Raw genomic sequence first — 26,181 nt, 5'->3', positions numbered from 1 at the left:
ATAAAGTTCACAGCAGAAATAAGGAAACTAAATAAACCAACCTTCTAAGTTAGGAAACTAGAAAAAGGAGGGAAAAGTAAACCCAAAGCAAGTAGAAGTATAGAAATAATAAATGTTTGAGTAGAAATAAATGTAATGGAAAATAGAAAAACAATAGAGGAAATCAACAAAGCCAAAAGTTGATTCTTTGAAAAGATCAACAAAATTAGCATACCTTTAGCTACATTTACCAAGAAAAAAAGGAAAAGACTCAAATTACTGAAATCAGGAATAAAAAAGGCGACATTACTACCAACATTACAAAATTTTAAAAGATTACAAAAGAAGGCTGTAAACAATTGTACACAAACAGATTTGACAACTTATATAAAATGGAAAAATTTCCAGAAAAAAATTAAATTACCAAAACTGACTCAAGAAGAAATACAAAATCTGAGTAGACCTAAAACAAGTGAGAAAATTTAGTAACTGAAAATCTTTCCATAAAGATAATCCTAGGCCTAGATGGCTTCTCTGGTGAATTCTACCAAACATTTGAAGAATTAATACTAATTATTAACAAACTCTTGCAGAAAATAGGAAGAAGGGAACATGTCTAATTTATTCTATGAGGCCAATATTACCCTAATATCAAAAGCAGACAAAGATATCAAAATAAAAGAAAACTACAGACCAACATCTCACATGAACATAGACACAAAAAATTTTTAACAAAATACTGGAAAAGTGAATCCAGTAACAAATTAAAAAAAGACTATACTTGATGAGCAAGTGGAAGTTTTCATAGGAATGAAAGCTTGTTTTAACTTCTTAAAATTGAAATAATCCATTCTTCGAATTAAGGACAAAAATCACATAATAATCATGATAGAGGCAAAGAAGCATTTGTCAAAAGCCAATGTCTTTTCATGATAAAACCTTATAGGAATTTAAGTAAACTTCTTTAATCTGATGAAGGTCATCTATGGAAAACCCACAACCAAGATCACCCTCACTGGAGAAAAACTGAATGTCTTTCCTCTAAAAAAAGAAAAAAGACAAGAATGTCTGCTTATACCACTTTTATTCGATATTGTACTGGAGGGTTTAGTTGGAGCAATTAGACAAGAAAAATAAATAAAATGCATAAAAACTACTAGAACTAATAAACAAGTTTGGCAAAATTGTAGGATACAAGATTAACATACAAAATTCAACTGTGGGGCCAGCCTGGTGATGTAGTGGTTAAGCTTGCATGCTCTGCTTCAGTAGCCTGGGATTCACTAGTTCAGATCCTGGACGTGGACCTGCGCACCACTCATCAAGCCATGCTGTGGAGGCATCACACATACAAAATAGAGTAAGATCAGCACAGATGTTAGTTCAGGGCCAATCTTCCTCAGCAAAAAAGAGAGGAAGAATGGCCACAGATGTTAGCTCAGAGCCAATCTTCCTCACCAACAACAGCAACAACAAGAAAAAAATTCAAATTGCATTTCTCTATACTAGGAACAAATAGCCTGAAAATGAGATTAAGAAAATAAGTCCATTCACAACTGCATCAAGAGAAATGAAATACTTAGGAGTAAATTTAATGAAGGAAGTGTAATATTTGTACACTAAAACCCATAAAACATTGCTGAAAGAAATTAAGGAAGACATAAATAAATAAAAGACATACCATGTTCATGGATTGGAGGCCTTCATATTGATGAGATGGCAATATTCCTAAATTGGTGTACAGATTCCACACAATCTCAAAATCCTAGTTGGCTTTTTTTCAGAAATTGACAAGCTAATCCTAAAATTCATATAGAAAGGGAAGGGATCCAGAAGAGCCAAAACAATCTTGAAAAATAACAAAGTTGGGGGACTTAGAGTATCCAATTTCAAAACTAACTACAGAGCTACAGTAATCAAGTCACTATCAGTGTTGTGTTAGCATAAGGACAAACATACACATTGATGGAATAAAACTGAGAGCCCAGAAATAAGCCCTTAAATTTATAGCCAACTGATTTTCAACAAAGGTGCCAAGAAAATTCAATGAGAAATACACAGTATTTTCAATGAAAAACCATGGAATATTGGCCATTCACATGCAAAAATATGAATTTCAGTTCCTATCTCATACCATACACAAAATTCAAAATGTATCACATACCTAAATATAAGAGCTGAAACTATAAGATTCTTGCAAAAATATAGAAATGAATCTTCATGACTTGAGCTGGGCAATAATTTCTTAGATACAACACCAAAAGCACAAGTAATAAAAGAAAAAATTAGGAAGTTAGATTTAATAAAAATGTAAAACTTTTGTATTTCAAAAGACAATGTCAAGAAAGTAAAAAGAAAATCTAAACTGAGGTGTATACTAATCAGGAATGCATGCTTATGATCACCACAGGCATAGATAAGATTATTTATGCCAGAATTTATTCATAGAAGCCACATACTGAAAACAACTCAAACAGAATGTATAAACAAATTGTGGTATATTTAGACATTGGAACATTATACGGCAGTGAAAAATGAATTAACTATAAATTAATACCTCAACACACAATATTGAATAAAATAAGCCATACACAAAATAATACATACTATTTCATTTCATTTATTATCAGATAGATTATTTATTTGATTTGTTTATTATTGTATAGCTTAAGATGTAGTCACTGTTGGAGAAACAAAGGGGGCAGTGATTGAGAGGGCCACAAAAGGAACTTCTGAGATTAGAAAATCTTTTATTCCTTGAGGTAGATAGTAATTACAAGGGTGTTCGTTTTATAATAATTCACTGTGCTATACATGTATATTTTCAGCACTCTTTGGTGTGAGTATTACTTCAATTAAAATAAAACTGATTTAAAAATACATCAGCCAAAACAAAGAATAAAAAAACAGAGAAATCACGGTATGGATAAACTAATAGTAAACAGGGAAACAATTCACATGTTCCAGTCTTAATAATTGTTCTAAACATAGTGTCAAATAGCATGCAAATGGCATTAACAAGTCTTTTAAGAGATGATTATGTGGAAGATTTATAATTTGTTTGAAAAACTAGTCTAAAATCCTAAAAAATCCTAAGAAATACTGGAAAGAGGAGAGGAAGGTGCAAAGAAGTAAAATTGTGCTAGCAGATTCATCCTGCCTGATTGGGGAGGTCAGTAGATTATACTTTGTTTTGTCTTGCTTTTGATATTTAAAGGCTACAAACTTTTCTTTTTTAACACTTGCTATATCTTGCTTGCAAGAGCTATACCATAATAAAATGACTCAGGAAAGACATAAATAAAGAGTTGGGCAAAACATATGAACAAATGTAAACAAAATTAATTTCAAAAGAATATATAAAGTAGAATACATGCAAAAATATAAAAGATTCATTGGTCATCTTCTATTAATAAAGAACTTGATCCATGGTGGAGATGTATCAGTCAAAATTGTGTACTGAATAACAGAATTAAGATGTGTGAAGCAAAATCTGACTGAAATTAAAAACAAGTATTGAGATAAATAAATATTAGTAAAAACTCCAAAAAATGTCTTTTTTAATAGATAATAGAGGAAAATTAAAAAAGGACAGTAAAGATAATAAATATAAACCAAATTCAATGCCTAGAAATACTACCTTCTTTTCCAGAACTCATGATGCATGTAATATAAAATTGATAATATGTTATGCTTCAAAGAAAGTATCAATAAATATTAGTAAATTGAAATCATTTAGGCAATATTTTTTTGAAAACTACATAAGTCCAATTAGAAATTAAGAGCAAAAATACAAGAAAATAAAATGAAACAAAATTTGGAAAAGTGACCTGGCAAATAATTCAAATTAGAGGAGAGAAATCTGAACTGTAATTACAGGGCATTTAGAAAATAATGAGCATAGGAACACTACATCTTAAAAACCTAGGTTGGGACATGGCTAAAATAGTAATTAAAGGAACATTTATAACCACAAAGAAGAATAAAGGATAATAAAAAAATAATATAAATAAAAACTCAAGAAGTTAGAAAAGAAGAAATTGAACCCAAGGAAAGCATAAGAAAAGAAAGAGAAATAATAGCAGAAACTAATGCATTAATAAATCAAAAATTGTAGAGGGGTAAATCTAAGAGCCAATTCTTTAGGGAGTGTAAAGTAGAACAAACAAGGCTCTAGCTCTAGCTGAGTGTGGTTGTATTCTCAAACTGATTGTTATCTATCTACTGCAAGACAAGGAGTTTGTGCAAAAATGTAAATTGACTAAGTCACTATACGCATATTGCTGTTCACTAACTTTTTGCTGTGTTGCCATCCTCTCTTGAAGCAGTGTATTGATTTACAGCCTTGTGCAAACTCCTTACCTCTTTGAAGGATGATTAGATTAGCTCTGCTATTAGTCCGAAGTAAAATTGTGAATGCATAATATGCAAAATTAATAAAGAACATAGGGACAGTTACAAATCAACAGAGACCAAAAAGTTATAAGATTATATGTAATACTAGGTTAAAACTTTGAAACTCACAAATAATCTTCAAGGAAAATAAGAATTAATTAAATTCATATATGAAAAAGTATAAAACCTATAAAATGAAGGATTTAAAAAATAAAAATTATCTCCAAGAAAATAACCAGACTCAGATGGTTGCCCAAGAAAATTGGTGTTAGCCTTCAATATACAGATAATTACTATACTATATAAACTGCCTAAAGTGTAAAGTAACTATTGAAACGTCTATACGACCCTAATAACAAAGATAGCATAACCTTGACAAAGACAGCACACAAAAGTAAGCAATAAACCAACCTAAGTTAGAATTTTAAATGCAAAAACTCTTAAAGAAGTTCTAAGAAATAGAATCCAACACTTTTAAACGCTAGTATATCACAACCAAGTAAGATTTAATATAGAAATGCAAATATGGTGCAAATGGGAAATCTGTTAATATAATCCATCACAGCAATAGATGAAATGAGAAAAATGTATGATTATCTTAACAGATTCCAGGAATCTATTCAATAAAATCAATACTATTTCCTGATTAAACACACACATACACACAGAGCTATGTAGGAGGAGAACATTTCCTTAACGTGATGTAGCACATGTTCCTTTGACAAAGAGCCAACATCATGCTCAAGGGTAAAACACACAAAAGAACATGTTCAGTCACCATTTCTGTTTGAAATTGTTCTGGAAGTTCTAGATAACTCGGGAAATGAGAAGAAAAATACAGGAATACTTATCATTTTCATTCGTTGATTCTTTGGACTGATATGAGACTATGAAATGTTTAGAACAAATGAGAGTTTAGCAATGGTTGAAATTCTGAATCTATAAACTACTAAAAATATAACATATATATATAGTTTTCTATACTATATGTAAGTAAATAAAATATATATAACTATTAACTAATATGCCAGTAATAAATAAGTTAAAACATATAATGAAAAAGTTATAGTAATAAGAAATGTAACTAGAAATCAACAATAAAAATGATGGCCCACGTGAAGAAAACTTTACTACAGGATGCAAAAAAAAGACATGAATAAATGGGGAAATTCCATGTTATAAAGACGTCAATTATCCTATAATTAACTGATAAATTGAATAAAATTTTATTTCTTGGAACTTTGCAAACTTAATCCAAGTTTCATCTAGAAAAATAAACTTGATGGGAAAGTCAAGAAAATCTTGAAAAAAAGAGTAATGATTAAAGGCTGCACAGGAAAAATCTCAAAAATCCTTTAAAGCAACAATGATTAAATCGTGTGGTTTTGATATCTGAATGGAAAGAAGCATTAGAGGAGCAGGAAATAGAGATCCACAACAAGAACAAAGCTATAAAGACGGAGGAGTTTCTAAAGACGGCATTGCTGACATGGTAGCGAAATGATGACTTGTTCAAGGAAATTGGCAGAGGCATCGAGTGAATTACTGAAAAAAAAAAGGATCAAGTTGAAGGTTTACTTCATACCATATGTCAAAATCGAACTCTGGAAATATCAAGGAGTTAAATAAAAACAGAAAACCATAAGAAAAATAACTAATATAGATGAATAATTTCATAATCTGGAGACATGGAAGACCATGAGTCTAACACAACAGCCAGTAACTATAAAGGAAAAAATGTATTTCACTTGATAAAAATGGAAGAAAAATCTATGTAATTTTTAAAAGCTAATGACAAAATGAGTAAATATTTGAAAAGGGTGTAAAAGAAAAAATTGTTTCTATTCATAATATTAAAAGATTTCTTTAAACAAAAAGAATAGAAAAATGTAGAAATATTCTTCAAATTCACCAAAGAAGAAATACAAATGGACCAAAAATATATGAACAAAGTTTAGACTCGCTGATATTCACAGAATTGCAGATTCCATTAAGAAAATGGAATATTTATGTAATTAACAAGGAGAAGGAAAAGGGTGTCTTCAAACATGTTTAATTACGATCAGACTGCTTTAATCTTTACAGGAGACGATGTAAGGGAAATCTGAAAAATTGTTCCTCAAATGCCTTTGACTCAGCCCTTGCCATTGGAGGAATTTACCATTAAGAAATAGTCAGAAATACACAAAATGTTTAATATGAGGATGTTTTTGGTCAATCACTCCCAATCTCTGTTCTAGCTTTGGTGATAACGCTCTATCAATGGAAATGTATTTAGATTCATCATCTATCATCCCAGGAGACAAAACCCTTCCCCATGTTTTCCAAATTTCACTATAGATCAATTCTTGAGCTTTTGCTGTCTTAATGGAATTCCTTCCAGGCTTCTTTGTACCTTTGACATAATTAGACCTTGTGAGAACAACATAATTACCATGTTTAGAAAAATTTGATGACAGGACAGTTTCTTTACCTGAACCCAAATTTTAAAAGTCAGATGGAAAAAAGAGAGACGAAGGGAGGGGTTTTTGCAAATTAGCCATCACATAAAACTCACCTTGATGGACTACCTCAGTGCTGGAAAGAGCAAAGAAAACCGGTAGTTTCCTTAGGCGGCGAAGATCCTGAAGCCGAACCTCGGCACCTGGAGACATTAAGAGTAAATCTGCTTTTATTTTTCTTCTTGCTACAGGTTTGTTTCATGACCTTTGTTTCCTTGAAGATGCTGGGGCTTAATGCGATTTTTAAAATTTTATCTTATGCCACATAACTGCATGATAAGAAAAATATCCTTAGGTTCCATATACGCAATCAAAAGATAAAGGCTAACTAGTTAATATGGAATATTCACAAGGGAAGGAAAAATAGACCAAGAATTTATTAAAAGAGCAACTCATTACCATTTCCAGTGGAGCAGAAGACAGGTTGGGGACAGTGTTGGCTGTATATGTGGAGAGGGATTTGGCCCACTGGGGTTTTATTGGGGTTTCTTTCCGGTGAGGGGATAAATGGACAGAGGAGATTGGGAACTAGAGTTTAAGGGGAGCTGCTGGAGGAGGGAGGGGATATAAATGATTGAGGACCCCTATAACACACTGAACACAGATTGTATGTGCTAATAGCTTCTTATTTCAACAGTCAAGGAATTCAAATACTCTGAAGAAAAGTATTTGACTAGATATTTTTGATATTTGAAAGGTGATTTTTCAAACATACACATATATACCTAATGGAAACATAATAAGCTTGGGATTTAGAAACGAACACTGAGTATTTGGATCTGCTTTTCAAATTAATAAACGCAATATTCTTTATGCATGTATTTCTGATTTCATTTTCCTGGATAATATAGACTCATTCTGCTATTCTGTAGTCCAGGGCCGTGGCTGACATTAAAATCCTGTTAAATTCTTGGAACATCTATTTGTTACCTGGTGTTATCAGGAGGATTATTTAGGTACTCGCTGTGGTCATTGGGTAAACTCATTGCTTATAGCCTTTGCATGCATTTTCAAGTGGTAGCGACACATCAGCGGTACAGGGTTATGTTAGTAAGCCTTAAATTTAAAAAGCTTACTAAGGAACTCTCTATCAAAAAATAGTCTCATAGTTTAATAGCTGCTCTAATCCACCATAAGATAAAGTTGTTAAAATGCAGTACAGAATTCCATTCAATATCTCCCTCAATTCAGAGCAGAGAGCAAAGATACGGGGAGGAAATCACCAGTTGGTTAACTAAGGAGACATCTCTTAAGAAATTCTGTTACCTTGTGGTTCAGCTGAGTGGTAGAGGAGAAAACATTACCTTGTAGAGTGAGGAGAGAAGTTGCGTCCTCAGAGGCACTTGTAGGTAAGTAGCATTTCTGAATATCTGTTAATGTTGCTTAGTCCACATATTTTCTTTGCACCATCCTTTGAAAAAGTGCACTGCCTGATCTGATCTCTGATACTGATACTTGCTCTGATAGTGGTGCCGAATGCTTCCTCTCCAACTGCAGTATATCTTTTGCACCCTTTGGGCACCCACTCACAAAGCTTCTCTCATTTATCTTCAAAAACAGCCAGTGTGAACCTGCCTCAGGCAATCTTGGAATTCTCTTTCAGATATTCACATGGCTTGATCCCTCACTTCCTGCTTAAATGTCATCAGTGAGCCCTTCCCTGACCATTTTATAGAAAATAATACCCTCCCTCCTTTATTCATTATAGACCCTACCCTGCTTCATTTTTCTCCATAGTATGTATTATCATCTGGCTTACTACATGTTTACTTATTTGTTTAGTCTCTACCTCATTAGAACGTTTTTGAGGAACTGTCTGATCTGTTCATGGCTCTATCAGCCCCACTAAGGTGGTGTTTGGCACATAGTAGGTACCCAGTAAATATTTATTGAATGGATGAATAGCGGGATATTAATCTCTGACATGAAGGCAGTTGGACTGTTTTTCTAAAGACCACTTAAATTTACACAGCTCACACTTTGCCCCAAGGAGAGTGATACTTACGTGATGAAATGCTCACTTGGGGTTTTCTTTTTTCCCCTACTTCAGACCCTATCATGGGGAAAAAGTCGAAATTCTTTGGCCTAAATAAAGTAAACTGTGGAAAAGTACCCAACCTGAGTGTTCCAACAAGCAGATAGCAGTAGTGGGAGGAATTAAATATCAATTTGGACAAAATCTGTGTATGAAGAGATTTTTCAGAATATATGTATGTGTGTGTGTGTGTGTGTGTGTGTGTGTAAATGTATCAGGTAGACGGAAGCCATCCAAAAATGTAAAAGTGAAGTCATGTGACTAGGGACATTTTAGAAGTCAAATCTTTTTTTAAATATACTTTATACTGGAAAATGAGAAAGCCTTTGTGAGGTACTATTTTCTGTCCCTCGGAGGGCCTTTGAATGACATAACCGCTTTAAGTAGGATTTTCGTTAAATGCATTAACTAGCAATTTTAGAAAAAAACCCTTGCAGTATAGGAAAAATTACTTGACAATAAAAATCTGATTTTACGCTAATGCTTTTCTTGATGCAAGACTCAATGCCGGGAAAAAGAGTCGCAGTGATTGGTGCTGGCGTCAGCGGGTTAGGCGCCATTAAGATATGTCTGGAAGAGGGCCTGGAGCCTACCTGTTTTGAGAGAAGCAATGACATTGGAGGACTGTGGAGATATGAGGTAACTATGAATAGATTTAATGCTTCTATACTTGCGCTGACATTTTTTCCATATCTGGGAAATAGGAATGAAAGGATTACAGCACTAATTTATCCTTCAGTTACCAGCATAATAGTTGTAATTTTATTAGTACATACACCTGTGCATTAAATCTCCGTCTTTCCTTGCCCCGGAAGGATGACGTTGCATTAGTTCTTCTTCCTTTCAGAGTCTAGCCCCTTGGAGGAGAAACGTGTGCTTGCTCTCCCCTCGCGTCGCCGCCATTGTTACATGATGGGCAACTCAGCACTTTCCAAAAATTGCTGTCCCTGTTGTTACTGATCAAAGCTGTCAAATCAAATGGACTTCCTGTCCAGAATTTTCTTGCTTTCTCAAGGGGATCTAATAATGTTAAAAGCCAACTCCTTTTTAAAACACTGGTCCCTACCTTCTGAGATTTCATTATCTTTTCTTTCTCAATATTTTTCCACTTGGCTTTTAAGTGTGGCTGATTGTGGCTCTATTCTCAGTCTTCTGGTCTTTCACCTTTTTGCAAGTTCCTTAGGATGCTTCGTTATCCCCCCTTGGCTTCAGCTACCACATATGTGCTGATACAAGACCCCTATACTTTTATCTTCAGCCCAGTAGTATACATGTATTAGTGAGGGCAACTAACACTAACTGTCCCACCGACAAACCCTAAAATCTCGAGAGCTTAGCACAATAATAGTTTTGTGCTGCATCGTAGTAATATGTGATTAAGTGGCCCTTCTCCAACTTATAGTTATACCCTTGGACCGTAGGGCCTCCAAGATTGCCACGGAAGGGAAAAGAAGGAAAAAGAAAGCATACCAACCCTTAAGTGAGTTCATCTAGCCTAGAGGTGGTGGTGCTGCCTGCTTTTGCTAATCTCTGAGATGTCTCACCAAACCTCATTGGTTTTCAGGGCTTTCATTACCTGTGTGACCAGTTCCCTGCATTACATTCCCTACTTCAAGTATTGAGAGTAGTTTCCATGTTTCTGGTTGGACCCTGACAGATACAGACACATCTCCAGGAAAGCTTCTCCAGCCTTGCAGCCTGATGTCCACAGCACCCTTTGCTCACATCCACTATTATTCCTATCACACTGCATGAGAGTGTTGATTTCCTGTGTAGGGTTTGTAAGGCATTTTGTGTGCATTATTTGGTCTCCACAGCAACACTGTGAGATAGGCAAGCATTTATTTACGGGTAAAGAAATAGATTTTGAAAATGATTTGATATCAAATTCCTTGTCCAAGCCATGCAATGATTTATCTCAAGGACCAAATCAAAATTCCAAAAAATACCACATCAAATCACTGATTTCACTAGTGATGCCCATATTTTAAGCTTTTACTTATTAAAAATGCTGATTATATTTGCAGAGATTATCCTTATTAAGAGGGGTATTTTTGTATATGAGTGTTTCATCACGATGGGCTTTATTAATAAACAGTGTTGTTCATTTTGAAGAAGAAAGCGCATACTTTGATCTGTTCTTAAAGTTGATATAGTTTAGCGGGAATTAAATTTCTTATTTCCTGTCTTCCAGTTTAGAGGTACATGCATTACTGTAGCTTCGTAATACCATTCATAGTACATGCATTACTGATCCTATATTTCACCAATATTGCACATAAGATGCAGAAAAAAAATAAACCCCTTCAGATTGTGTTTTATGTGTACATATATGAAAACGATTATATTTTAGGATTGCAATAAATTCTTCTAGGAGAAAATAACATATTTTCAGTGATGGTGTGTTTTTTCCTTAGCGTTAAATTACTTTGGTATCTAGACTTCATTTTGAAAAAAATCAAGAATGTCTGCTAATGCACATAACAGATATTGTATGTTGTATGGGCTGCCGTTATAACCTGAAAAGTGAGGATAATAATGTGCTTCACAGGATTGAATTAGGTAATGTATGTGAAAAACACTTTAGAAAATATAACAGTAAATGCTGAAGTACTATATACCTATCTGTATTGTATAAATAAGTAGATAACATAGAAATATAGAGAGAGATACTGAAAGATTGAGAGACTAAGACGGAAGGATATACATCAAAACATTTAAAGTGATCATCATGAGTGATATATTCTCTGTAACTTTCTGTAAAATTGTAATAAACATGCTGCTTTTATAATTAGAAAAAAAAGCCAATAAAAAGAAGGGAATAAAGAAAGTCTAATGTAATCATGCTCTTTCTTCTTTTCAGTCACTCACTATAAGAGCTCGGACTTCTCAGATACCCTCTGCCCGGGACTCTCTGGTCACCCCACAATCCAGGACTCTGACCCCATCAAGCTCTGTGGGCCAAGAAGCAGCCCCAACTTCCCCTGCTCATTTTCACTCTCTGGTGATCTACGTACGTTTTTCTTTTCATGTCCTTTCCGTCTTCTTTTCACGTTCTTGTGTTTGTTCCCCAGCAAAATTACCTGCTCTTTTCAATTATTTACCACAAGCTAACAGAAAAGTGACTTTAGTTTCTTTGAAAGAATTTATCCCAGGAGCCTCATAATTTGGCAAATAAAGTACTTATTTTTTAACTGTTAGTCTTGTATTCTAAAAGGACAGTGGGTGTCCTTTTTTGGTAGGAGAAGGTTGAAGCTGGTAGGCCAAGTATCTATAAATCTGTTACCAGCAACGCTTTGAAGGAGATGACAGCCTTCAGTGATTATCCCTTCCCTGATCACTTTCCCAACTACTTGCATAATTCCAAAGTCATGGAGTACATCAGGATGTACGTCAAACACTTTCACCTGAAGAAGCACATCCAGTTTCTGGTAAGTGGGACACAGAACACTCAGCACGTGTGGAACCCTCTGGGTAGAGTAAAGAGCCAGGCCAGGGAAAAGCGCAGTAAGCCATATTCAGTCCTGGAGGTTAGCTTTGCGTACATCTCCAGTGAAGTCAGCAGGAGCTCCTCTCCTCACTTCTTTCAGGAAAAAAGTATAGTGGATTGGCTGAAATGCCAAACTGTGCACCTGGTGTTGGTTCACCACTAGCTACACTCAGGACCACAGCCGGGAACAAACCAGGCTACATCTCTGCTATAAAAGGCCTGGTGGGCTGGTGGTGTAGTGGTTGAGTTCTCACACTCAGCTTTGGTGGCCCTGGGTTTGAGGGTTCCTATCCTGGGCGAGGACCTAAGCACCACTGGTCAGGCCATGCTATGGCAGTGTCCCACATACAAAATAGAGGAAGATTGCCACAGATGTTAGCTCAGTGGCAATCTTCCTCAGGCAAAAAGAGGAAGACTGGTAACAGATCTTCCTCACCGAAAAAAAAAAAAGGCCTAGTAGGGAAACCAGTTATAAAGGAACTCTTTCACAAAACCTGAGAGGAGAGTAGCTGTAACCAAACTTATTCTTTGAGTTCTTGGACAGGAGGGCAACTGTGCAGAGTGGTCACAAGTCTGTGTTTGTCTCTTTCACAGTCAAAGGTGTGCAGTGTGAGGAAGCACTCCGACTTCTCTTCCACAGGACAGTGGGATGTTGTGGTTGAGGTTGAAGGGAAGCAGAAATCCTTTGTCTTTGATGGGGTTATGGTGTGTACTGGCCTTTATACCAATCCCTTCTTGCCACTCCAGAACTTTCCAGGTATGTCATACTGAATGCTAAGGCACAGGTGTTGGGTTTTATCATTGTTGCAGTTATTACTTTTCAAGAAAGTTTATAACTCTGAAAGTCACCTTATTTTCTAAATAAATATTATTTTTTCTGATTATAAAGTAACGCATGCACTTTCAAGTTTCATTCAAATAATACAAAAAGTTATAAAATTGAAAATTAAAGTTACTAATACGCTATTACCACCAGTTCTGGGCTGTTTCAAGACAAAAGTGCTACATTTACCACAACTGGAAGGCAAAGTGTGGGAATCGTTTTGTGTCAGTAATAGTTTGGAGTAAATAGTAAGATCAAAGCTACAGAAAATTAAATATTAAGATTTAACTTTGTGCCTGAATGTGTATGTATTGCATGATGAATATAAATATCTATGTGCTAGTGTCACTAAGCATCTTAGAGGAGACCACAATGCTATTATTTACTATTTGGAAACTTAAGCACCCTGCATATAAGGAACTGTGCAGGAATAATTTACCTGCACAAGATCTCCCTGTTTATCTCTAGAAGCGGGATGTATACTCAGTCTTCTCAAAGAGGGTTGAACCTGAGATTCCTTCGAGGTTCTCAGGAGTTTCTAGTCTGCTCCCACTTTCACTGCTATGAGTGTCTGTTTCCTGGTATACGAGAAGATAGAGGAGATTAAAATTGGTCAAGAGAGGTCTATTAGTTAATCAGTTAGTTAGTTCATTAGAGATTTAAGTATTCCTGTATTCATTCATTCAACATTCATTCAAGAAATACCTATTGAGCACCAACTGTGTGCCAGAGACTCAGCAGAGAACAAAACAGATGAAATTTCTGTCTTCAAGGAGTGTGCATGGCAGTAATCGGAGACAGACACAAATGGGATAAATATGTGGGAGGCAATAACTGTGAAGAGAAACATTTATCAGGGAAGGGGGAAGTATTTTAGGGATGGGGGCTGTGCTGCAAGATTAGATAGGGTGGCCATGTAAGGCTTCAGTGAGAAAGGGACATTTGAACAAATACTCAAAGGAGTTGAGGAAGTGATGCAGATATCTGGGGAAAGCACAATGCAGAAGGAAGAGTAAGTGCAAAGCCCTCAGGTGGAAGTGTGCCTGACAGGTCCAATGTGGGAGGAGTAGAAGAAAGAGTAGGAAGGAGATGATGTCAGAGAATGATTGGTGGGTCAGATAAAGAAGAGCCTTAAAGGCCCTTGTTTGGACTCTGGTTTTAACTTTGAGTGAAGTGGGAGCTGTTGGGAGGTTTTGAGCAGAGGAGTGGCATGCTCCAATCACTTTGGCTGCTATGTTGACAATAGTTGTGGAAGGAGGTGATAAAGGTGAAAGCAGGGAGACCAGGGGCAGGCTCTTGCACTAATTCAGGTGAGAAATCATGGTGGTTTGGACCAGGATGGTGGCAGTAGTGACATAAAGAAGTACTTGGATCCTGAGTATAGTTTGAACATAGAGATGCCACAATTTTCTGATGGACCAGATACGAGATGTGATAGAAAGAGAGGCATCAAGGATAACTCTAATCTTGTCAAACTGAGCATGGAAGTTGCCATTTCCCGAAATGGGGAAGGCTGTGGGAAGAAGAGCTGATTCTGCCCGTACGAGGGAGAAAGATTGAGGAGGCCACAACGTGACAAGGTTGTGATGTTCACTGGAAATGGGAGAGGATGGGATGGGATTGAAGACATTCAAAGAAGAGCATTAAAATTATTTTTCAAGTACTTATTATGTTATAGGAATATTTTAAAGGGTGCTTATACCATTCCTATGAGATAGGTGAAACGATTTCCATTTTACACATTACAAATGCTGCTAATAGAGAAGGAGCTGAGATTCATGCCTAGGTTTGTTTGACCTCAAAGTCTTCTCTCATATTGACCCACAGAGCAAAGGGTTCATTCTGGAAGAGAGGAGAAATGTTTTCTCCTGGGGAAAGGAGACAGAGGAAGGATGGATGAAAATACTTCTGGTGTTGAAGAGCTCACATAAGGTCTTTGTTGTTTCATAAAATGAGAAGAAAAGCTGTTTTCAGGGAGTGAGAGAGATTGCAGTGGGGCCAAGGAGGGGGGAAATAATTGAAAAAGCTGCAGTCAGAAATTTGATAGACAATAGAATTGGGCCAAATTGGTGTTTGGGAACTATTAGATTCATGCCAGGAGTTCTCTAGATGAATGTCAAAGAACTGCTTCCAGGGGAAAGCTGAAGTTTTGGAGTGGATTCTGTATGGAAAATGCAACAGGGCAAGGAATGAACCACAATCAGCACTGAGTAAGGCTGTTGAGTGTCACAGGAGGAACAAATGAAGCCGTTTATGTGCAGGCCCTCATGTTGTTTAAAAGATGAAATGCTGTGAAATCAACCAACTTTTGTGGCTTTGCCACAAGAGGTTTCTGTTTAAGTCAGAGCAAAATTTTAGGCAAAATAAGTTCTTCCATCATCTCGACTTCAGATCCTGTGGGTGATGTTGGAGCATTGGTCCCCAGTAGAAGAGCAGAGTGGATGGTGCAAAGCAGGAAGGATGTACTAGGCCTAGGAAGAGATGGAAACAATGTAGACAGAGAGGCAGCTTGGGCTGGGAAAGGAAGACAGCGAATCAGGTCCACAGCAGTAGTTGTAAATAGCAAGGATGACAGATGAGGAAGATATGTTACTTAAACAGGAGCCAAGCTCCTCTTTGAAGGCTTTGCAGGGTGTAGCTAAGTAAAAAGGAGGCAGAAATGAGATATCTGAGATTCTTAGAAACCTGGGAATTTGAGCATAGAATTTATGGTCTAGAACCAGACTGTAGAAGGATTCATTTTGTCTCATGATGTTGGACAGGCAGAGTCCACAGACCAGCAATAGCAGACCAGCAAATGAGAGGTTTAAATAGGATTTAAAATAGGCCTTTGAGTTCAGTAACAAGCTTTAGAATACACCAGCAGTTAAAAAAAATAAAATAATGGCCAACACTTGAGCAATTCTGTTCTTGCCCACAGGAATCAAGAGGTTCAAAGGTCAGTATATGCACAGCGGGGAATACAAGACTCCAGAGGAATTTAGGGGCAAGAAAATCATTGTGGTCGGCATTGGAAATTCTGGAATGGATTTGGCCATCGAACTCAGTCATGTAGTTGCACAGGTTTGGTTTCTAAAATTCCCTTTCCTGAGATGCAAACTGCCTACTGCCCCCTGAGATGTGAGCATTGCATGGAATGTGTGTAGTGTGTACCCACACACTGGTTCAATCCTGATTGTTATTTACCTCTTTACACCTTTTTCTCGGTAGACATCTCAGCAATTCATTCCCCCCAAAATTGAGCATGGAATAAAAATAAATATTTCAAATTTTAGTGACTGCCATATTGTTTATTTTTACCAGAGTGCGGAGGTTTCATCAGCTCAGCCAAGAATTAAAAAAATGAACATGTCAGAAAACCTTTTTTTAAATCCCTTTATTTTAAGTTGACACGACACTTGGTGCCATCTCCCAACTCTGATTCCTTCTATACTTAGATTTCTAGGGATGCAGATTAACTAAGCATTCTAGATACAATAATAATGTAATTAGCAGATAAATAGAATCTTATGTGTCAATTTGATGATCTCTAGTCTTCATGCATCACTGTTTTTTGTGGGTTTTTTCCCTGCTTTTTCTTCCCAAATCCCCCCGGTACATAGTTGTATACTCTAGTTGTGGGTCCTTCTAGTTGTGGCATGTGGGATGCCACCTCAGCATGGCCTGATGAGCGGTGCCATGTCCACGCCCAGGATCCGAACCAGTGAAACCCTGGGCTGCTGAAGCGGAGCATACGAACTTAACCACTCGGCCACAGGGCCGGCCCCAATCACTGTGTTTTTCCAGAATTTGAAATTTAAGAGAGTGCAGGCATCAAACGCTGTGTTGGAGAAGGCTCAAAAGAGACAGTGGGTGAAATCCAGAAGAAGCCTTGGGGAGATCTCCGGAGCTGTAAGCAACAAGTCAGGTGTGCGAGTGTGTGTGAGATCTGTTGGTCTACCTGTCTTTGACAATGGAGGAACTCTTCATGCTAAAAAGGCGAGAGAGTTCTTATCCATTTCTCCTCATAAGTCAAATGAGAGATATCGGAAGAACTGAGAAAAGGATCCTATGAAAGGACACTGCTATATTGTGAGGAATCTATTTTTCATTTATTTGCATTCTCTCCTAGGTGTTTCTCAGCACAAGGCAGGTTGCATGGATTTGGAACCAGGTCTGGGATAATGGGATGCCTATGGACACTGTTCTCTTCACTCGTTTTAACAGTGTCGTCAACAGATTTTACCCTACATTCTTAATCAACAAATGGGCAGTGGATAAATTAAACCTTCGATTTAACCATGACATTTATGGTTTGCTACCTCAACACAGGTATGTTCTAGGATTTTTAAAACATAATTTTGCCTCTGCCTTTTGGAGTCAGCAGGTCAGACTGGGAACATAGGGGTAGTTTATAGTTCATGTTTTACCACCTTGAAAATAGACTTCAACTATCTTAGGAGAACGTTAATCATCATTTCCTTTCTCACGTTTCTTTTGACCGTTCTACTTACTTACGTAGAGGAAAGAAATAAAGTTTCAGGAGATGGTGGCAGCTTCATCTGTCTCCATCCTTCATGTTTTCAGGCTACTAGTCACCTCTTCTCTGGACTCAGAGACCTTCAGATGATGGACAAGCAGTAGATGGTATATTATGTCATAAAAGTCAACTATTTTTCCAGGCTAAAAGAATCCAGTAAGATTCCAGCAGTAAGATGGGAGACTTGAGGGACAGAGGAGTCCTTGGAGATGCAACACATGCTTTCTTTGCCTTGACCACAACTCTGGCACCAGATAGCTGTAGTTTGAATCCTGGCTTCATCACTTACCAGCTGTGTGATGTTGTCAGATTTACTTAACTGTTTGTGCCTCACTTTCCTGATATATAAAATGAGGATAACATTAACACCAACTCAGAGGACTATTCTGAGCATTCAAGAGGAAAATATATGTACAACTGATACTAGTATCCAGCACATAGTCAATGCTCAACGATTTTGTGGTGTTTTATTATATTATTAATTTTCTGACCATATTAAAATTATACTCATGGGATTTTAATTTTTGAAGGTGACTGAGTGATAACATAAAGAGGCCAATGCCATTGAAAGAAGAATTTATTACTTACATTTTCTGAGAGGAGACACGCTGGGCCATGTAGGGCCACATAGGAACACCAGGTTTGGTCAGACAGGAGAGAAGCAAGGGAAAAAGCTGAGGCCAGAGCCTTTAGTTTCCATGGGAAAGGGAAGGCAGGGCAGGTAAACAGTTTAGAATTGGCTAGTTTAAATACTTTTGGCTGCTTTGGCCTAGAGCGGTGGCCTCTAGTTGCCTGGTTCCTGGCCCTGGGATGATTTAGGACAGGGGAAATATTAGCTTGGTGTATGAGAGTTAGATAAAGAGTTGGTTGGGGCTATGGACTTGGAATTGCTTGGTTTGCTCCCAGCAGAGCCCTTTGCCATCTCTAAGAACTGGCTAGCCCTGAGAGGGTCAGCCTCTCCCTGGCCAGCAAGCTTTTCAAGATGAGAAAACATCATAAAATACAGAAAATAAAAAAAACATGATTATATGTTGGCATTTGGTTTCTAGCTTGAATGACTGAAAAGAGAGTGTACTATCCTACAAAGGTAAGGAATTTAGAAGGAAAGCAACTTTGGAAGGTATGGGGAGGCTGGTTGCTGATTTAAGGTTTAGAAATCTGTGTTTGGGATACTTGTGAGGTAGGGGGTTAGACTTAGAGTCATCAGCCCTGGGAGGTTTATCAGAGACTCAGTGCTGGAGGGTGTGATTGCCAGAATTGGGAAGAGGGAGACCGGTGAAGTTTGAACAGGTACTTCTGGTATTCTCACTTGTACTCACACACACGTCTCCATGCACACACTCTTCTCCCCATGTTGGCTTAAGAAACAATGATCTAGGGGGAAAAGACAGAAGGTCTAGATCAGAAGCTAAGGACTCCCAAATGTTAAAGGAGAAGGTGCAGAAGAGTAGCCATTAAAAACACTGAGCAGGAAAGTATTCATGGAGAAGTAGGAGCATTTGTATTAAGGACAGGGAAATAAGAAGGAAAACATTTTGAGGAAGGAATGGTCAACAGTGTTGAGAGTAGTGAGTCAACAAATATTATCTGAGCCCTTCTGTGTGTTCCTTATTACCCTCAATATATACATAGTGGAACCACAAAAATCTGAGGAAGACAATGAAAATAATGAAGGGAGACAAGGTCTGCCACATGAAGACATAGTCGAAACCTGCAGATATAATGGGTATGAGAAAAGGGTGAATGTGGATTCACTGAATATTTGAATACAAACTATTAGGAAATACCCGTGAAGCAGAAAAGAGTAAAATGTGAGACGAATATAAGCATATACATTATATGATTAATACAAACATGGTGTTGATAGAATAAAACTTTGCTTAAAATGTTAGGAAAGATAAAGAAAACTATTTTCCCTTTAGTTGAATCCATATTCATTCAAGTATAAAGAATATAAATATATGTCAGTTAAAATATTTTATTAAAATCATGGATGATAAATTTATTTTGTCCTTGTTGGTAAAGAAAAGGTATTTTAGTTATGTGTGTATATATATATATATATATATTTAGTTATGTGTGTGTGTGTGTATATATATATATATATATACAGAACACTGGACCTGCCATCACCAGCCCAGTTTTAACCAAAGTCTAGTGTTTACCTGCCATATGACTTTGGGGTAGTTATGTATTTTCTCTTTCGTGTTTTATGTTGATAAAATGCAATGTCTTTTCGCCTTTCTGTTGTGAAGTATAAATGGAGAAACATGTAAAATTGACTATCTTTACAGCCTAGATACATTTAATATATTTTTGAGTACCTACTATGGTCAAGAGGGTTCTGGGTACTAGGAGTAGAATGGTGACAATGCCAGATAGAGTCCTAGCTCTTGCTGGTCCTCCTTTCTAGTAGGGGAGAAACCAACAAGTCTATATGTAGTGCAATGGTGTGGAGTAATACGTGCTGCGAAGAAACATTAAGGATGGTTGGGGAGAGAAATATTTTTATAGATGGAGTGGTTATGGAATGCTTGTATGATGAGAGACATTTGAATCGAGATCTGAAGGAAGTGAGGAGGCAAGTTTTGAGAGAATATCTGAGATATCTGAAAGAATAACACTTTAGGCAGAAGAAACACCAAGTTCAAAGGCAGGAATGAGCATGATTTATTCAAAGAGCAAGGAGTCCAGTGTAGCTAGAGTCCTAGGGGAGGGGGATAGTGGTCGGAAATATGTTCAGAGAGGTAGGCAGGGGACAGATCATATGGATTTTAGGATTAGGGCATGGTGATAATCTTGGATTTTATTTTGGGGGAAATAGAAACCTGTTGGGGGAATAATTTTACACTTTAAAAAGATCATTCAGGCTGGAGAGTATAGAAGAAATTGCAGGGAGTCCAGCGTGGAAGCAGGGACTATTAACAGTGTTAAAATTACATAACATTGATAAAATTTATAAAAGTGATAGACAGGTTCTCAAAATAAAATGGAAATCAGAATACGATCTGATTTTCCTCTTCCAATGTGAACACTTTGCCAACTGCTTTAAAAAAATCTCTCCTCAAAAAATTGTTTTAAAGAAGTTAGATATCAATATATTACTTGTATAAACTTATATATCACCTTTCAAAATCTTCTCTTCGCATATAGTAAGCATTAAATAAATATTGTTGGTTTTCTGATCAATACAGTGTTTATTCAGTAAATAATTCAGAAAAAGCATTGAGCAAAAGAAATCTTTTGTAAAACAAAAATATAGGTCTTTCATTCTTTTGGCTAAACTAAAAGATATTTTAAGTATTTTCTCAGTTCAACTCCTTTCCAAAATAACTTACATTAATTTTTCTGAATTTCAAATTTTATTCTTCGGATATCTGAGCCATCACTCTTCTTTCGCTGATGATCTACCCAATCACATAATTTCTGGAAGAGTTCTGATAAAACCAAATATTGGAGAGTTCACAGAGACATTGGCCATCTTTGAAGATGGCACAGAAGAAGACCTTGATGTTGTTATCTTTGCCACAGGATATACTTTCTATTTTCCCTTTTTGGGAAACGATTCAACAGTTCTAGACAGTCAGTGCTCCATGTTTAAATTTGTCTTCCCTCCTCAGCAAGAGAAACCAACACTAGCTTTCATTGGCATCCTCCAACCAGTGGGACCACCATTCCCACATCAGAACTCCAGAGCCAATGGGCTATTCGTGTATTCAAGGGTATGTGCTGACCTTAAACATATTTATAAAAGATGGCCATCCAGATAGTGTGATTTCAGATGCATTGCAAAGGTCTTCTGCTGTAAAATATATCTGAAGTTAACCTTTACAGTGTCTGAAATTCTGCAACTTGAGATTTGTTACTTCAGTATTTGATATCTATTTAATCTTTAGGATTCTTGTATGAAAATGAAGGTTGAAAAACTACTGCCTTAAGCTATCATCAAATGACAATTTATTGGCAAGTAATTCTTTAGAGCACTTCAGGGAGGTATGTAGTACAGGAAGTGAGGGCAGTAGAAGAAAGATCTCAACCTAAAGTATAGATGGAAAATAACAGTTATCTTTCTTCCCAGTGTTGCTAGCATCATTCTGGAATGAATGAAGGTTAGCTATTGTCATCATAATTCTTTATTATTATTCTCTACTATATCATCAGTTCTAAGGTTGAGAGTAAATTGATGAAGACAGCTTCAAAACATACCTTTATGAAACGAGACCAATCACATTGTAATAATTCTGATCACTTGTGTGCTTCTCCTTTAAAAAGTTTCCCATGTTTTCCTGGAACATGGCTGTGTTTCTCAAAATGTAGGATTTCACCCATCAAAGAAATGAAGGAGAATTGTAGGGAGGTGCCTTCCATGAGTTATAATGGAAAGTTAAGAATAAATCTCTGTTCAACAAAAGCAATCAGGAGACAATGAATCACCATTAGTAGCTACAATATATATTTGCAAACTAAGTCATCACATAAATGAACAAGTTTAACTTTTTGCTTAAAGGAAAGCCAGAGAAAATACTCTGGTAATGGGACTACACACGTACTATTTTGTGTTTTGTCAGTTAAATGTGACTGCCTTCAGTCCATCCCTCTTTGTGGGCTTTGAGGGCTGCTAGCCAACACATGAACTCATTAAAGGACACGTAAGGCACACGCACCCGATAAAACAAAGAGTGGAGGGCATTCCAGAGCGACTCCTGGATCCATTTCCCCGACTCCTGTGCTACCTCACCCATGATGTTTTCTAGCAAACTGACCCTCGGGGTATCCATTTCTTCCTGAAACCACATCTTCTCCATAAGAAAGCCATGTTCAAATTTGGAATTTCTTTTCTAGGACTGAACAAATTACCTTCGATGAGTGTCATGATGGCGAACATAAGGAAGAAGAGAAGAAAAATTGAAAAAGAGTAAGAAACTTGCTTTCTGGTGAAAGTCAATTGAAAGTGGTTAGGTGGAGTTGTTTGCCTATCAAGTATTCTTCATATTTTTCTTATCATAGAGTTTGAGTCTATTTGCCTAGATGAGATCTCAAATGATCACTTTTTCATTTCTCTTAACCAAGCATAATATCATATCTGGAATGTGTATGGGATGGAATGGGTACAGAATTGCCCAACATGGAAACCTCGGAGTTTTGTTTAAAGTTCATGGAACACTAGACACAGCAGACAATTATAAATTTATGTCACATCAAAGCCTGAGAGATGTAAACCATGTGAAAATGTAAAATGAAATAAAGAACTGTTTCACTCTTTTAAGGAGTTGGAAAGATAAATCAATGTGAGAAATGAGTTGGCAAATCATAATAGAATCCTATTAAAATTCTAACCTGAGGGTAGAAACTTGTAGGTTGTGCCAAATCTTCTTAATGAAAAATTATTCTCAACCGTTGTCATTGGGAATGCAATTTACTTCTATCCAACAAACATCAGCTGAGGATCTACAAGGTAAATGTCATAGCATGTTCTCTAGATCTAAAGGCTTCATCCTCAGAATAGTCAGTTATCCAGTAAGTTTGGTTTAAGAATGTGGGCCAGGAATTTCATGTCAGTAATACGTAAAATCAAATTAGCGTCACACATACCTAAATAACTGGCCTCTGAAATTCATATATCATATTCCTCACCACTGATTTACCAAAATGAGATTACGTCTTGAATGAGAATCAAGTGCAGGGCCAAAGTACAAGATTTAGGAAAAGAATGTCATTAATAACACAAAAATCTTCTGAAGCCCACCAATTACTATCTGAGACAGTTGGAGGGATTTAAAGGGAAAAAAGTCTGCTGAATAAATATATTGTTAGAAACCAGTGAGACCGTGATCACTGAAAACAAGAAAACTCATTTTCTCTCTCACTTTTTTGGCAAAATCATCAGTAACTATTAATTCTTTTCACCACAGATTATCCCCTTATACAAGGTCCACCATGTTTTAGAGGAAATTGTGCTCGGAGGGATGGAAGTTGTTATCTGACTTGTTTCTGACTTTTTTCCCTTCTGATTTCAGAATGCTGAATAATCCTCGTAACATATTCAGAGTGCAGTAGGTGGATTACAAGGATGAAATTGCCTCTGAAGCAGGAGTGAAGCCCAATCTGTTCTCACTCTTCCTGAGGGATCCAAAACTGTTTAAGGAAGTTTTCTTTGGGCCATGCACACCTTACCAGTATCGCCTACAGGGGCCAGGGAAGTGGGCTGGGGCCCAGGGAGCCATCTTGACCCAGAAAAAGTGTATCATCAAGCCCCTGAGGACCCGCATCCTCATCCGTAACCAGCCTCTATACTCTGTGCTATTTTGGCTTAAAATTGTCTGTTCAGCTCTTCTCCTCTTTGTTCTCACTTTAGTCATTATTAAAGGATAATCTTCCTATGATGATTATTATATTGTAGGCTAACAGTGATGCACACTGATTAAGAGACTGGGCATGTGAAAGTGTTTATTCCTCAGTTCAGATCAGGCTAATGCAGTGAATTATCTAATAATTCCAAAGTTTCTGATGCATGGGAATTTTGGCAAAACTGGAGATTTCTTAAACAGAGATTTCAAATGAAGTGGTTTGAATGAAACTTTGCTTTGGAAGTACGTATTTAATTTCTATAATATGACAAATATTCTTCAGTTACACCAACGTCTCCTAGGCCTCCGTTTATACTAAACACACAGTTTGTCAGCTAATTGCAATTGGAAAATTTTTTGTTTTGCGTGTAAAGCACAGGCAGGAAAAATTCTCTCTTCAAATGATCTAGAAAAGTAAATGATAAACAGATGTCACCAGCAGAATCCCTTTCTGTTAGGGTCACATTCTATAGGATCATGGATAGTGAGGTAACAGGTTATTTCAGGTATTATTGAGGGTATTTTTAGGGTTTGGAGGGTGCCATCGAGAGAAAAAGAGGGAGTAATAGAAGTCAGGAAATATACGTAATCTTGTGTTCTCTTAAAACTATCAAAAATACAGGGAATAAATTCTATAGTAAACAAACAAAATTCTATAGAAACACTGAGGATAAGAAGAAGAAGAAATGAGGAGAAAGGTAGCAAATATTTGCAACATTTACAGAGACTTTTACAATTAATCAGAGGGGAAAAAACTTTAGGCTCTTATTCAGTCACTCATATCACAAGCTATGTCTGAACTTAGTCTTGATGTTCTGCATAACTGTTTTTCCCCCCAGTTTCATCGACGTATGATTGAAAATAAAAATTGCATATACTTCATGTGTGCAATGTGATATTTTGATATACATAGACATGATGAAATGGTTACCACAATCAAGCTAATTAGCATACTCATCACCTCACGTAGCTACCCTTTCTTTTGTGGTGAGAATACTAAGATCTACTCTCTTAGCAAATTTCAAGTCTACAATATAGTGTTATTAACTGTAGTCACCATGCTGTGCATTGTCTCACTTATTCATCTTATAAATGAATGCTCCATTTACCCAACATCTCTCCATTTCCCCCAAGCGCCAGCCCCTGGTAAGCACTCTTCTACTCTCGAAGAGTTCAACTTTTCAAAATTCCACATACGAGTGAGATCATGCAGTATTTGTCTTTCTGTGTCTTATTTCACTTAGTATAATGTTCTCCAGGCTCATCCATTATGTGGTAAATAGTAGGACTTCCTTCTTTTTTAAGGCTGAATAATATTCTATTTTATACATACCACATTTTCTTTATTCCTTTATCCATCATTGTTCACTTAGTTTGCTTCCATATCTTAGCTTTGTGATTAACATTGCATGAACATGGGAGGGCAGATATCTCTTTGAGATCCTTTTTTCATTTCCTTTGGATAAATACTCAGAAGTGGGATTGCTGGTTCATATGGTAATCCTATTTTTAATTTTTTGAGGAATCCTCATACTATTTCTCATTTACCAATTTGCATTCCCACCAACAGTGTACAAGGGCTCCTTTTCTTCACATCCTTACCAATACTTGTTATCGCTTGACTTTTTTTTATTGCCATCTTAACTTGTGTGAGGTAATATTTCATTTTACGTTTGCATTTTCCTGATGATTAGTGATATTGAGCACCTCTTCAGTACCTGTTGGCCATCTGTGTCTTCTTTGGAAAAATATCACTTTAAGCCCTTTGCCCGCGTTTAAATTGGGTTATTTGGTTTCTTTTTTCTACTGAGGTGTATGAGTTCCTTATATATTTTGAACATTAACCACTATTGGATATTTGGCTTGGAAATAATTTTTCCTATTCTGTAGATTGCCTTTTTGTTTTGTTGCTGATTTCCTTAGCTGCACAGAAAACTTTTAGTTTGATGTAGTCCCACTTGTTCATTATTGCTTTTGTTGCCTTTGCTGTTTGTATCATATGAAAAAATAATTTCCAATATCCATGTCAAGGAGCTTTTTCGCTTTGTTTTCATCTAGGACTTTTATGGTTTCAGGTCTTACACTTAAATCT

At 36.6% G+C, this 26,181-nt stretch overlaps 1 protein-coding gene across 1 annotated transcript; it reads left to right on the top strand.

Annotated features, from left to right (window-relative positions):
- The first annotated feature begins 9,414 nt into the window (after nt 1-9,414).
- Nucleotides 9,415-24,948, top strand: LOC103554006 (flavin-containing monooxygenase 5-like). Its single transcript, XM_070608173.1, is given in 11 exon segments — nt 9,415-9,549; nt 12,153-12,341; nt 12,995-13,157; nt 16,144-16,286; nt 17,335-17,534; nt 18,976-18,984; nt 21,125-21,408; nt 21,411-21,464; nt 22,585-22,657; nt 23,760-24,019; nt 24,929-24,948. Coding segments are annotated over 11 exon segments (1,530 nt in total).
- Nucleotides 24,949-26,181: the final 1,233 nt, after the last annotated feature.

The sequence above is a fragment of the Equus przewalskii genome, unplaced genomic scaffold (genome assembly GCF_037783145.1).
Source record: "Equus przewalskii isolate Varuska unplaced genomic scaffold, EquPr2 ChrUn-3, whole genome shotgun sequence".
In the NCBI taxonomy this organism is placed as follows: domain Eukaryota; kingdom Metazoa; phylum Chordata; class Mammalia; order Perissodactyla; family Equidae; genus Equus; species Equus przewalskii.
This window is presented reverse-complemented; position numbering and strand designations above follow the sequence as displayed.